This window comes from Cucurbita moschata, unplaced genomic scaffold (assembly GCF_002738365.1).
Source record: "Cucurbita moschata cultivar Rifu unplaced genomic scaffold, Cmos_1.0 Cmo_Scf00013, whole genome shotgun sequence".
Classification (NCBI taxonomy): domain Eukaryota; kingdom Viridiplantae; phylum Streptophyta; class Magnoliopsida; order Cucurbitales; family Cucurbitaceae; genus Cucurbita; species Cucurbita moschata.
This window is the reverse complement of record NW_019268529.1, coordinates 5,362,262-5,375,415: the sequence shown is the minus strand read 5'-3', so window position 1 is coordinate 5,375,415 and position 13,154 is coordinate 5,362,262. Positions and strand designations below refer to the sequence as shown.

The 13,154-nt window shown below is 37.3% G+C and overlaps 4 protein-coding genes across 5 annotated transcripts; 3 read left to right on the top strand and 1 right to left on the bottom strand.

Moving 5' to 3' along the window:
• The first annotated feature begins 2,122 nt into the window (after positions 1-2,122).
• Positions 2,123-3,192, top strand: LOC111451729 (uncharacterized protein At1g10890-like). Its single transcript, XM_023092260.1, has 2 exons — positions 2,123-2,448; positions 3,046-3,192. Exons 1-2 carry the CDS (start codon positions 2,167-2,169, stop codon positions 3,157-3,159), a joined length of 396 nt encoding a protein of 131 aa, XP_022948028.1. The 5' UTR covers positions 2,123-2,166; the 3' UTR covers positions 3,160-3,192.
• Positions 3,193-4,327: 1,135 nt separating this feature from the next.
• On the top strand, positions 4,328-7,261 carry LOC111451547 (transport protein particle 20 kDa subunit). 2 transcript variants are annotated; one of them, XM_023092020.1, is made up of 5 exons: positions 4,328-4,518; positions 4,679-4,764; positions 4,875-4,936; positions 5,328-5,413; positions 6,346-6,781. In XM_023092020.1, the coding sequence occupies exons 1-5, from the start codon at positions 4,438-4,440 to the stop codon at positions 6,559-6,561; spliced, it is 531 nt and encodes a 176-aa protein (XP_022947788.1). In that variant the 5' UTR covers positions 4,328-4,437; the 3' UTR covers positions 6,562-6,781. The 2 variants fall into 2 exon arrangements, with proteins under 2 accessions (XP_022947788.1, XP_022947789.1); XM_023092021.1 differs by lacking the exon at positions 6,346-6,781 and adding an exon at positions 6,811-7,261 and having other exon boundaries at positions 4,338-4,518.
• A 176-nt stretch (positions 7,262-7,437) lies between these two features.
• Positions 7,438-10,918, top strand: LOC111451545 (aspartic proteinase Asp1-like). The gene is made up of 8 exons (XM_023092018.1): positions 7,438-7,965; positions 8,504-8,621; positions 8,899-9,122; positions 9,580-9,807; positions 9,898-10,036; positions 10,113-10,313; positions 10,384-10,456; positions 10,595-10,918. The coding sequence occupies exons 1-8, from the start codon at positions 7,742-7,744 to the stop codon at positions 10,702-10,704; spliced, it is 1,317 nt and encodes a 438-aa protein (XP_022947786.1). The 5' UTR covers positions 7,438-7,741; the 3' UTR covers positions 10,705-10,918.
• Positions 10,891-12,491, bottom strand: LOC111451546 (NAC domain-containing protein 2-like). The gene is made up of 3 exons (XM_023092019.1): positions 12,198-12,491; positions 11,828-12,105; positions 10,891-11,739 (listed from the first exon to the last, which is right to left on the bottom strand). The coding sequence occupies exons 1-3, from the start codon at positions 12,358-12,360 to the stop codon at positions 11,293-11,295; spliced, it is 888 nt and encodes a 295-aa protein (XP_022947787.1). The 5' UTR covers positions 12,361-12,491; the 3' UTR covers positions 10,891-11,292.
• Positions 12,492-13,154: the final 663 nt, after the last annotated feature.

The window sequence follows — 13,154 nt, the reverse complement described above, 5'->3', positions numbered from 1 at the left end:
CGACGAATATGTAAGGAAACGCTCATGTTCAAGTGTCTTACACATATAAATGATTAAAATACGAATTTTTTTCACTTTCGCTTGCGGGCCATTTTGCACTCAAAATCCAGAGGTGTTAACATAGGAACTTTTTTCCCCATTGAGACAGGGTCGTTAACTCGATCTGAAAAGTTATTTTCTCGTTTCCGGGCCATTTTGCACAAAAATTCCATAGGTGTTAACGTATGGAGTTTTTTCCCCTTTGAGACACGGTCGTTAACTCGATCTGAAAAGTTATTTTCTCGTTTTAGTATCATACCATGTCCACTTAAGATTGTCCTAAGCTTAAAATATTGAAGAAAAAAAACATTTACGAGTGTCGACAAGACTTCACAACCTCAACCCTTATGGAAAGACCCTAGTGGAGGCACCCGAATCACAATTTGAAAAACCTTTGTTTCTTTCGATGTTTTTCGACGAATCTGTAAGAAAACGCTCAAGTTTAAGAATCTTACACATATAAGTGGTTAAAATACGAATTTTTTTCACTTTCGTTTCTGGGCCATTTTGCACTCAAATTCCATAGGTGTTAACATAGGAACTTTTTTCCCCTTTGAGACGGGGTCGTTAACTCGATCTAAAAAGTTGTTTTCTCGTTTTAGTATCATACCATATCCACTAAAGATTGTCCTAAGATTAAAATAAGGAAGAAAAAAAATATTTACTCGTGTCAACAAGACTTCACAACCTCAACACTTATGGAAAGACCCTAGTGGAGTCACCCGAATCACAATATGAAAAACCTATGTTTCTTTCGATGTTTTTTGACGAATCTGTAGGAAAACGCTCAAGTTTAAGAATCTGACACATATAAGTGGTTAAAATACGAATTTTTTTCACTTTCGCTTCCGGGCCATTTTGCACTCAAATTCCATAGGTGATAAGATAGGAACTTTTTTCCCCTTTGAGACACGGTCGTTAACTCGATCTGAAAAGTTGTTTTCTCGTTTTAGTATCATACCATATCCACTAAGAATTTTCCTAAGCTTATAATATGGAAGAAAAAAAACATTTACTCGTGTCGAAAAGACTTCACAACCTCAACCCTTATGAAAAGACCCTCGTGGAGGCACCCGAATCACAATCTGAAAAACCTTTGTTTCTTTCCATGTTTTTCGACGAATCTGTAAGGAAACGCTCAAGTTTAAGAATCTTACACATATAAATGGTTAAACTATGAATTTTTTTCACTTTCGCTTCCGGGCAATTTTGCACTAAAATTCTATAGGTGTTGACATAGGAACTTTTTTCCCCTTTTAGACAGGGTCGTTAACTCGATCTGAAAAGTTGTTTTCTCGTTTTAGTATCATACCATATCCACTAAAGATTGTCCTAAGCTTAAAATATGGAAGAAAGAAAACATTTACTCGTGTCGAAAAGACCTCACAACCTCAACCCTTACGAAAGGACCCTCGTGGAGGCACCCGAATCACTATGTGAAAAACCTTTGTTTCTTTCGATGTTTTTCGACGAATCTGTAAGGAAACGCTCAAGTTTAAGAATCTTACACATATAAATGGTTAAAATACGAATTTTTTTCACTTTCGCTTCCGGGCCATTTTGCACTCAAATTCCATAGGTGTTAACATATGAACTTTTTTCCCCTTTGAGACAGGGTCGTTAACTCGATCTGAAAAGTTGTCGGAATTTTGTTGATTTGACCATTAGAGGTAAAATCATATGTATTTGTATTCATCCCAAATCCTACCTTCCTTTCTTTCCATGCTTTAGTTCAGAACGCCTGTTTGCAAAGATAGAGAACACAACCGTTTCACAACCAAATTTGCTTATGGAAGCAGTTGAACAAAGGGGTAGAAGATATTTAGTTAAATCAAACAAAATAAGAGTGAGCTTCTGGAAGTTAGCTCTCAAACGGCTAACAACTGTAAATAAATAGAAAGGTGGTGCAGTTAGAGATGCGCATTCTGTGAGGCTTTCTTTCTTGCACTTCTTGGTTCTGATTTGGCCCATCATTTTGTAACGCTTTCTTTCTTGCACTTCTTGGTTCAAGCAAAATGTAAGCATACTTCTGAAGCACTATGATTCCTTGTGCATTTGTCTTCTTTATTTTACTGTCTTGGCCCCAAAGCTTCGTATGTACTAAATAAATGAGATGGACATAGCGCCATGTACAGGCACAAGGCAGAGTTGGAGGAGTTAGAAGAGGATTTAAAAGAGGAGTTAGAAGAGAAGTTAGAAGAAGAGTTAGAAGAGGAGTTAGAAGAAGATGCACGTAGGAGGATGGAAGAACTAATTCAGAAGAATGTTGCTGAAAGGTTAAATTCTGAAGAGGTTAAATTAGAAATACAAAGGCGAATAGAGGAAGGTCGCAAAAAATTGTTTGATGATGTTGATCTGCAACTTGAGAAAGAGAAAGAAGCCGCCCTTACGGCTGGAAGACTGAAAGAGGTACCCATTTTCTTTCCTATTCTTTTTGCTACATTTTATGGTTGTACAACGCCAAGTGCACATTGATACTCATCATATGTATTAGAAGAGATTACTTTGGGTAATAAAAATACAGTTTGCGATCATACAATTTGGACAAAGTAAACACAAGGTGTTGATTTGCGATCACTTCTCCAGGGATATTGGTTTCATCAGAGATTTTAAAATACAGTTGCTTTTGAGAATTCTAATCTCCCATTTATTGCTTGATCACTAACCATTTCCATCAATACTCATGCTTGCTTACACCATAAACTAATGTCTTTTGCCGTGTTGCCTACATGACTAGTAGTGGTTGTTGTGGCATGGATGAGGGGGTGTGTCCATCCGGTGAATCTGTTGAAATGGCAGGTAGTGGGGATAGCTAGGAGGTGTAGGAATTACGGACTTCCACAATGATACGATATTATTCACTTTGAGCATAAGTTCTCGTAGCTTTGCTTTTGATTTTCCTAAAAGTCCTCGTACTAATGTTTATATGCACGTTTTTTGGGGAAATTTCTGTCTATATTTCCTGTTAAATTGAAGTATGATGTTGTTGAATGTAACATTTGGCAGGAACAGACCCGGAAAGAGAGAGAAGAGGTGGATAGAATGCTTGAAGAGAATAAGAGAAGGGTAGAAGAAGCTCAGGGAAGAGAAGCTCTGAAGCTTATTCAGAGACAAAAATAGGAGACAACTCGGACAAAAAAGCTGGAATAAGAAGAAAATATAGAATGGGAATAGGAAGAAGATGGTTTTTTTCTTTTTTTTTGGGAGCTCTGAGTCTTTCTGTTTTGTGGTTGTCCTTTGAATATGACATGGACTACATAAATTTTAGGTAGTTGATTTGTTAGATCTATTAAAAATGAGAAATAAAGGTGGGATCCAAAGTCAAATATCCATTAAGTAGGATACAAGCTATCTACTAAACCCTATATACATAAAATATATTCTACAACTAACTTTATAGCTTAAATCAAATTTTATAATATGATCTCAATCCGTAACATAATTTAGTACGATGTGAAACTTTGGACCTATTAGGTTCATGCGTAAATATTTTATTTTATTTTATTTTATTGGCATTTTGTTTCTATTAGAATTTTTATGATTTTAGATGCTAAATGTGTTATTTTATTCATTATTAATTTAGATGCGCAATGAATTAAACCACTCACTTAATAATTAAAATTATCTAATTATTTTGGTCTCAAATATAAATACTAAACTAAGAGTATCTAATTATCTTATAATTATATTATATTTTATTTAATTCAAATTTATCATTTTTTATTTTAAAATCCCTACCTTCTCTCCTCATTATGCTAGGCTGTTTTACCTTTTTTATCAGCTCAAAAAAAAAAAAAAAAAAAAAAAAAAAAAAAAAAAAAAAAAAAAAAAAAAAAAAAAAAAAAAAAAAAAAAAAAAAAAAAAAAAAAAAAAAAAAAAAAAAAAAAAAAAAAAAAAAAAAAAAAAAAAAAAAAAAAAAAAAAAAAAAAAAAAAAAAAAAAAAAAAAAAAAAAAAAAAAAAAAAAAAAAAAAAAAAAAAAAAAAAAAAAAAAAAAAAAAAAAAAAAAAAAAAAAAAAAAAAAAAAAAAAAAAAAAAAAAAAAAAAAAAAAAAAAAAAAAAAAAAAAAAAAAAAAAAAAAAAAAAAAAAAAAAAAAAAAAAAAAAAAAAAAAAAAAAAAAAAAAAAAAAAAAAAAAAAAAAAAAAAAAAAAAAAAAAAAAAAAAAAAAAAAAAAAAAAAAAAAAAAACTACTTGGGATAAATTAGTCCAAATTTAAATTGAAAATTCTAAATAAGTTACATCTAAACATATCTGCATGCAAGTTAGAAGCTTTGGCAATTAGTTAGCCCAAAAGAAATACCCAAGCCCAACCCAACTCGTCTCCCTCGCTTCAACTCTCTCTCTCTCTCTCTCTCTCTCATCTTACACCGCCGGCAACTTCTCGAATTGCTTCTCTGCAATGGCGACCACAGCTTGTTTCATCATCGTCAGTAGGAACAACATCCCTATTTATGAAGCTGAAGTCGGATCTGCTGCTAAAGTATTTCCTTCTTTTTCATTTTCTATCGTTTCACGTTTAGATCGCATTTTTCCTTCACGAGATCGCCAGAAAAGAAAAAAAAGATGATTTCATTTTGGTTCTTTAATTACTTTAGTTTTGACTGTCATTGGTCGCTCATCTTTTTGGCTTGACATGAAAGAGAGAGGATTCTGCTCAGCTGCATCAATTTATATTGCACGCGTCCCTTGACATTGTTCAAGACCTGGCATGGACTACTAGTGCTATGTGAGGTCTTATTCCTTCAGTTTTATTATTAGATCATCGAGATACCTCTTTTTTCTTCTATTTCCTTTGAAATTCCCTTTAGATTCTTTTTCTTGGTGCGTTTTTTGCAGGTTCTTGAAAGCAGTCGATAGATTCAATGATCTGGTGGTGTCTGTTTATGTAACCGCTGGCCATATCCTTTAATATCGAGGGGGGTTTTTCGGGAACAATGTGATGGGAATTGAGTCAAATTTCATCAATTTATTTACTTTTAAAAGAGCCTCTTTGGTCTTTGGTCTTAAGAATGCTGGTTTTAAGAATTAATGATTGCCCTTCTCTTTTTTTTCCCGGTCCAATATTTGTTCTCGAGAATCTATACCCTCACCACCCCGATTGCATTACTGAAGTATTTATACTGATAAAACGGTCCCAATCCTTTTTTAAGATATAGCAGGCAAAAATTTTCATTGTAATGGGATCAATGTTGTACTATGATTCTGGAATTCTATATACATTTGAGAGATTAAATTCAGTTTATAGTTCCTATTATTTCCTTTTCTGGTTTTTCTTTGACTATTCACTACATACGCGATTGATGTTACTTCATGACTCTCGCAATGATGATGGAATCAAGAGTTTTTTTCAAGAGGTTCACGAGCTTTACATAAAGGTAAGTTTGACATGTTTCTTAGGTATTATTATTATTATTATTGCTATATTGGAAGGTGTAATGCTTGATTTACTATGGTATATTACTTAGGTTGAGTGAACTGTACCTCATTTGAATAGATCCCACTAGATAGAGTTCATTCTTTTCCCTCAAATATACTGAATTTTGACATTTGAATGGTACAGTTGTTAAATAAATAAATAAATTGTATCCCTTGAGTCTTAACTGTATATATTGACCAAAAAGAGTAAGTGGTTGATTTGTTATGAGTTCAGGTTGTCATCTTGAGTTTGCATGAGGCTTGAGATAGGGGTGGCAAGGATGGTTCATTTTTTGGATCCCTTGTTGTTTGGTCGTGTCAGGATGCTTAGATTCATGGCTCCTCTAGATTCCTTCAATGTGTTATTATTGTCTCTGTAGCACAGGATTGTGACCTATTTCTTCTAGGGAAATTAATTGGCTTTTGGAAATAAAATTGATAGAATGATTTGAAATCGTGTAGTAAAGTTACAAAATATTGTTAATAATTTATCGAGTGGATTTACGTGTTTGTCCCATGAAATTGTTGAGGTGCACTTAAGAGGGTCCGGACACTCACAGATATATGAAGAAAAAAAATCTAATGGGTTAAGATTTCATCATCATAATTTAATTGCTGAAAGAACTATTTGTAGAAAAGCTATGTTTGGAACATACCAAGATTTAATATCCTCTAACAGTGTACTTCAGCATTATGCTCAACTTGATTACATCACATTGAACAAAATGTTAGTGATAAAGATTTCCCGACTTGTCTGTCATCTTCTCCTGATATATGATTCAATTAGCCAATCAAACTTTGAATGCTTGAGGCTTTCTTGAATGGTAAGAAAGTGGTGTCAAGAGGGGAGTGTAATTGTTGTTCTGCTGATTTGTATCTGCTGTCATAATAGTATGATCCGGAGTACCACCCATCCCCAGCACTACGTACTTTTCCGTTGGAAAAAGTTTACCAATCAATGTATGGTATGCCTTTAATCAGCTATTCTGCAAATGAAATTAAATATTTCCTTGATTATTCTAGATTGAGTTTCCTATACGAGAACTTCTGTGACTCCTCTCCTTCATTTATTATTATTTTCTCTTTTGGTTTTTTAGTGCACTGTTAGTTGGTATTCCTATCAAGTTTTGTAAGTTTCATCTAGTTAGGATTTCAAAACCTTTAATTCACGTTTAGCACTACATTAGATAAAAGGTTTGGCACTTTGGTTTGGTCTCCGTTAGTCTACTCTGTACTATATTTGAAACTTAGTGAATGATGTAACATTGTTGTTGCAAAGATTTTGACGAGAGTGATTAAATTTTGTGGAATATTTTTATATTATTTATCCATTCCAAATTGCTTTGTGAATTTGCAGACTATACTTAATCCCCTCTACTTGCCTGGATCCCGCATCACATCTTCACATTTCGACACAAAAGTCCGTGCACTTGCGAGGAAGTATCTCTAGTGTTCACCTTGATTGCAGACCAACTGTGCTTTGTGACAATGAGCTTCAAAGTTTATAGCAGCATTGATTTTTCTATAATTGTGTTACATTTTGATCTTTTCTTTGCTATTTGTGGTCCTGACATTAAACCACTCAGTAGTTAAATATTGCTCAATGTCAATTATGGACTTTGTATGGCTTGATTACGAGCAGGAATAATAGCACTTAACAGCATTGATGTAATGCCCTCCCCGCTCCCTTTTACCCATCTTTTTATTGTAGGGAGTCCTATTGTGTTCTATCTTTTACAAGACAGGAATACTAAAATCATGCAAGAATGCGTTTTGAAGAAAGCTAAAGAGACAGCCCATTCCTTTTTTGAACTTTTGTGGTTGTTCCTTTCGATTTCCTTTACTTGCAATTAATGATTTGTATGGCACAAAGCAATATAAAAGGATCTCTTCAACAAAATGCCATCTATCATCCAGGGCCCGAGGAAAAGAATAAGAATCCCTCTCGTGAAGTCTCCTCCTCAGCGGGGGAAAAGAATAACAAACAAATCCATGAAAATGTTGCGAAAGAAAGATGTGATTCTTGGCGGGATAGGAAGGTTATATTTATTATAAGAGAACCGAAATTGTGGTTGAAAAGGTCTAGTGTAACCCTTGGAAAAGGAAGGTAATAAGCTTATATGAATCCGGGTCCCGAAACAAAACAGAACAGAAAAAAAGAAAAAAACTCCAAGCCCAAGAGACCACAACCAAATCTCCACAAATTCCATCAACCATTTTTCAAGTTTTGGTTCCATTCCTTAGAGATGTCCCGAACCCACAACAAGGGTGCAAGAAACTGATTTTATATGGGCTTCGATTGTCGAATCATGGGGAAAGGGGTATTGATGATATTGGTGCCGATGGTGTTCTCCATAAGCTGTTTGGCTCCATGTTCAGCTTCTTCCTTCTTTAAGGATAAGCTATGGGAGAGGAGGAGGCCAACTCTGTCGGTGCCGATCGCATCCGCATCCTCTTCGATTCCTTCATCCTCTATTGTGCTGCCTCTTCAAGGGAACGTCTTTCCAAATGGGTAAGCCACAACTCTGCTCACAGCTCCACCATGTTTCAGCTTTTGTTTTTCCTATTTCGATTTTACTCTACTGTTTCGAAGTACGGAAGTGGCTGAAAAGGGAGTTCAATGTGATTGTGATGCCTCTTAGTATCACATTGATGTCGTTTATCTTAGTGTGTTGTAACAACCTGGAAAAGAATGGGAATTGGAGTTTGGAAGGCCGTTGCAAATCTTATCTTAATGTATCTTCTCCCCCCGTGTTAAATGGGAATTGAGAAGACTACGAGACTCTGTTTCCCATGTTTTGACTTTCTGCCCTAAGTTCTTATTCTGTTTCTGTACAATTGCATTTGAGGTGTATTTATGAGTGCTTTTCAAAATGGCTTTTTAATTTTGAAGAAAAGGAACACATCCCCAAAAGAAGTGTTTCTATAATAAGACCCATTTGAAGATATATATCTCTGTTCTTGTTGAGGCTCACTTTCTTTACTATCAGAGCATAAATAATTCTTTTCATCAATGTGTTTGAGATCATATAATTTGTATCCTTTTTCAGGTTCTATAACGTTACCCTTTTTATAGGGCAGCCTCCAAAGCCTTACTTTCTAGATCCTGACACCGGTAGTGACCTCACTTGGCTTCAATGTGACGCTCCATGTCAGCAGTGCACTGAGGTAAATTGTTATTTGATTCAGCAGTTAATGTTCATTGCAAGGGTATTCTTGAAAATATGATGACCAAATGAACGAAGAAAGTTACTAAACTACACCTTCGGCTTCAGTTGAGTTAGTTCTCATCACAAGTAATCTGAATTCCCATCTTTGAATGTATGTTTTATTTGAAGTCTCCTCAATATTCTTCTTCTTGATATGCTTATTGCTTCTGTCATTTCTTTTGGTGTTGAGAGTTGAGATTGAATGTATCAAATTGATGACCTTGTTTCCCTTTCAGACACCTCATCCGCTCTATCAACCAAGCAACGATCTTGTCCCGTGTAAGGACCCTCTGTGTATGTCCTTGCACTCATCTATTGACCACAGATGTGAGAACCCAGATCAATGTGACTACGAGGTTGAGTATGCAGATGGAGGTTCGTCTCTTGGAGTCCTTGTCAGGGATATTTTTCCTCTCAACTTAACCAATGGGGATCCAATTAGACCCCGTTTGACCCTCGGGTAAGCCGCTTGACTGCCTCAGTTATTCTTCTTAATCAAATTACTTTGTTGAGTTCCTGGCAACCTAAACCAACCTTGCGTTTTCCAATTAAAACCATACATGAGAGCTATGCAAAAATAAACACCTTTTCATGCTGCCATATATTTTCTTTTGGCGTGCAACACAACGGATAGCATAATGTAAAGCTAGAGCTTATGCTGAAAACGGAACATATGTATTCATGAAGAACCCAGATAATTAAGGTCGCAACAGGCACTAGATTTCGTGACAGAATGATTCTGATTAGTATTTTCAACAGTCATCAATAAAGACTATATAGTACGAGAGATTTATATTCGGTGTGCTTCTAACCGTAGTTTCCGGTTCGTGTGGTTAAATAAAATGCATGTAGAGTCAGTTGCATGTCAGCTATTTGAATCTGTAGTACTGAGTTTTGTTTCATTTGATTACACTCAGATGTGGTTATGATCAAGATCCTGGATCATCATCTTATCACCCCATGGATGGAGTACTTGGCCTTGGAAAGGGAGCAGTAAGCATTGTTTCACAGCTGCACAATCAGGGCATTGTCCGTAACGTTGTTGGTCACTGTTTCAGCAGCAAAGGAGGAGGATATCTTTTCTTTGGGGATGATATTTATGATCCGTATCGCTTAGCTTGGACGCCCATGTCACGGGACTACCCGTAAGTAACCTACCTTGATCATACATTTATCTTGTTATGATTCATGTCGACTCCTAATCTCACGAAACATGCTCTATGTGATTGTATCAGGAAGCACTACTCCCCTGGGTTTGGGGACCTATTCTTCAATGGAAGAAGTACTGGACTCAGAAACCTCTTCGTAGTTTTTGACAGTGGGAGCTCTTACACATACTTCAATGCTCAGGCTTATCAAATTATAACATCTTTGGTAAATCATCCGTAAAAAAAACCTTCGATTCTTTTTCTCAATGATTCTTTAGTTCATGTTGGTACTGTTCTTGTAGTTGAATAGAGAACTAACTGGGAAACCGCTAAGAGAAGCCAAGGATGATGACACGCTGCCGCTCTGCTGGAGAGGGCGGAATCCATTCAAAAGCTTACGTGATGTGAGAAAATATTTCAAGCCATTGGCATTGAGCTTTTCCAGTGGTAGAAGAAGCAAAGCAGTGTTCGAAATGCCAATGGAAAGTTATCTTATAATATCGGTAAGCTCCAAGCCTCTACAACTACAATTTATAAGTTGAATGATTTAACTTATAAGTTTTGGATTGGCAGTCCAAGGGGAATGTTTGCTTGGGAATTCTGAACGGCAGTGAAGTTGGGCTTGAGAACTCCAATATCATTGGTGGTACGTACGTTATTTTGCATGCATTGCATGTTATTTCTCATAAAAACGAATGCCGTCATAGCCATGCAAAATTATTCTTTTATTAAAGAGAAAAAGGGAAAAAAAGAAGCCTCATCTTGTGTGGGGTTTGGTTGACAGATATTTCGATGCAAGATAAGATGGTAGTGTACAACAACGAGAAGCAAGCAATTGGATGGGCTACTGCTATCTGTGATCGGGTGCCCAAGTCTAGTGTTGGTAGCTTGTGAAGATACATGATCAGAGATCTTATTCTGAAAGGAGTGTTTCAGGAGAAGTCCTTGGAGTTGGCAATAGGATATAGATAAAATTTGTATTAAAAGCTAATGTATGTATACACAACAATCATAGCAACCGAACAAGTTGTTTGTAATGTAACATGAAATACACTTGGATTGATTTACCAAGTGCAGTAATAGAATTGGAACTGACATTATTTATTAATTCTGCTTTTGGAATTACAAAAATCAATCTGATTTCATTCATGTCTGGTGCAGCAGCATCATTTGGTTTGTCGCAGTTGCAGGCAGCCTTGGGATTATACGAGGCTTGAATGAGAGGGGCTCGAATAGGGATGATGAAGGTCGTCAACTCTAGAAGCAGAGGTCGGTCAATTCTCTTCTAACTAAATTCTTCATTCCAGCAAAAAAAAGGAGACATCACAATACTTTTGGGCATATTGGTTTTGGGTTCATCAAAGAATCTGCTAAAAATATGGATATTATGTTATATATAGTAGAAAGCGGAAGCCTGGCAATGGGGTTGAATGCAACCCCTTAGTCCATGCCCTTACGGCGGCGGCGGCGGTGGTGGTGTGGTTAAATCTGCCTCTGTAAACACGAAAACATATCCTGAAATGGCGGCAGATGGTCCATCTGGAACGGAACCTGACTTCCAAATGGATCGTCCTCAGTCATGGAGAAAGAATCCATGTAATTGAACTGGAAAAAGTCAAAGTCTGGTGCTCCTCCACCCCACTTGGGTTCACTTTGGACCTCCTTATCCCACGTGACCTCCGGCGATGTCACCGGATCGGAGCCACTGGAGTCGTCGGTATGCATTATGGGCACCGAATCCGAAGTGTCCATATGCAATTGGTTGTTATGGATTGGGAGGTGTAGCATGTTGGTGGTGCTAGGCATCGTAATAATGGGCTTCTCTTCCTCGAAGTCTGGGAATTCGGTTGCCTTGTCGTCGGTGGATTGGTAATGCTTTTCTATGCATCCCTTCTTGTTGTAGATACGACACAGCACCCAGTCATCCAACTGCAAAAATTAATGAACCCACAGGAGCCATCAACAACCAAATTCAAATTTCAAACCGGAAACAGAGATGGGGTGAAGAGTTAGTTACCCTCAAGTTGTTGGGTTTCTTGGTAGCGGATCGGTCAACGTTGGCGAGGCGATACTCGTGCATAATCCAATTGGTCTTGACGCCGGTTGGGGCCTTGCCGGCGTAGAAAACGAGTGCCTTCTTGATGCCAAGAGGTTTGGGGCGGCCGATGGGCTTGTCAGCGCCGGTAGCCTTCCAGTAGCCGGTACCAGCAGCACGGTTGGGGCGGGAGCCGTTGGGGTACTTGCGGTCCCTTGGGGAGAAGAAATACCACTCCTTTTCACCACAGACAGCCAATTCTGGAGAATGAAAACGGAAAACGAAAATTGAAAAAGGGAAGAAAAGAGAAGAAGAGGAAAATAAAGGGAGAAATTGAAGAAGAAAAAGATACCAGGAAGGTGCCAGGGGTCGTATTTGTAAAGATCGATCTCCTTGATAATGGGGACGGCGATGGGCTGAGAGGAGCACTTTCTGCAGAGGTAGTGAAGGACTAGCTCCTCATCAGTAGGGTGAAATCTGAAGCCTGGAGGTAACTCGAGCCCAGCTACGGTCATTTGCTATCGGATTGGTGCTTTGGAACTGCTTCTCCGCTCTGTTCGTGTGGGTGGGCGTGTTGCCGGATCTGATCTAACTCCGATGAGCGAGCGGCGGCTGGGTTCAGGAATGGGTGAGCACAGAGGGGGAAGAATGAGAGATATATATAACCAATTCGGTGACTTCTCATCTTCTAGAACCCAAACCCAAAACACACATGCCACGCCATTATCAAATCTAAAAATAATAATAAATAAAATAATTTATGGTCTTTGTTTTTTTAGTCCCAAGTAATATATTGGAAAAACGTTAATTAAGGAAAAATGAATAATAATGTTTAGGTGTAAGTGAGGAGGGGAGTGACGAATGGAATATGGACACGTGAAGAGGGTGTTTAGGCGTTTGTGTCACTGCCTGCGTCAGCACACAGCTGGGGTGCTTGAATGTCGGCTAAGGAAGAGAGTGCCTGGTCATAAAGGGAGGTTGACGGTCGACAAAATGGTCAGCAGTAGGGTCCCACCCCCCCTCCCATCTTACCCATAAATCCGCCTTCGCCTTGCTTTGAATAACTTGCGTTGAGCTCTCTGACCCTGACCCCGACCCTGACCCTGACCCTGACCCTGACCCTGGAATTTTTGCACGTGCGACATCTAACACCATACCACACACATGCCCATGCCCATTTTTTTCCACAAGTCATAACTAACAATAATACTTTGTTATGTTTTTTTTATTAAATAACTAATGTACATATTTGACTCACTGTTATTGTTTGTTACACATAGTATTGGAGGGAGAAAGTAAAGAGAAAATA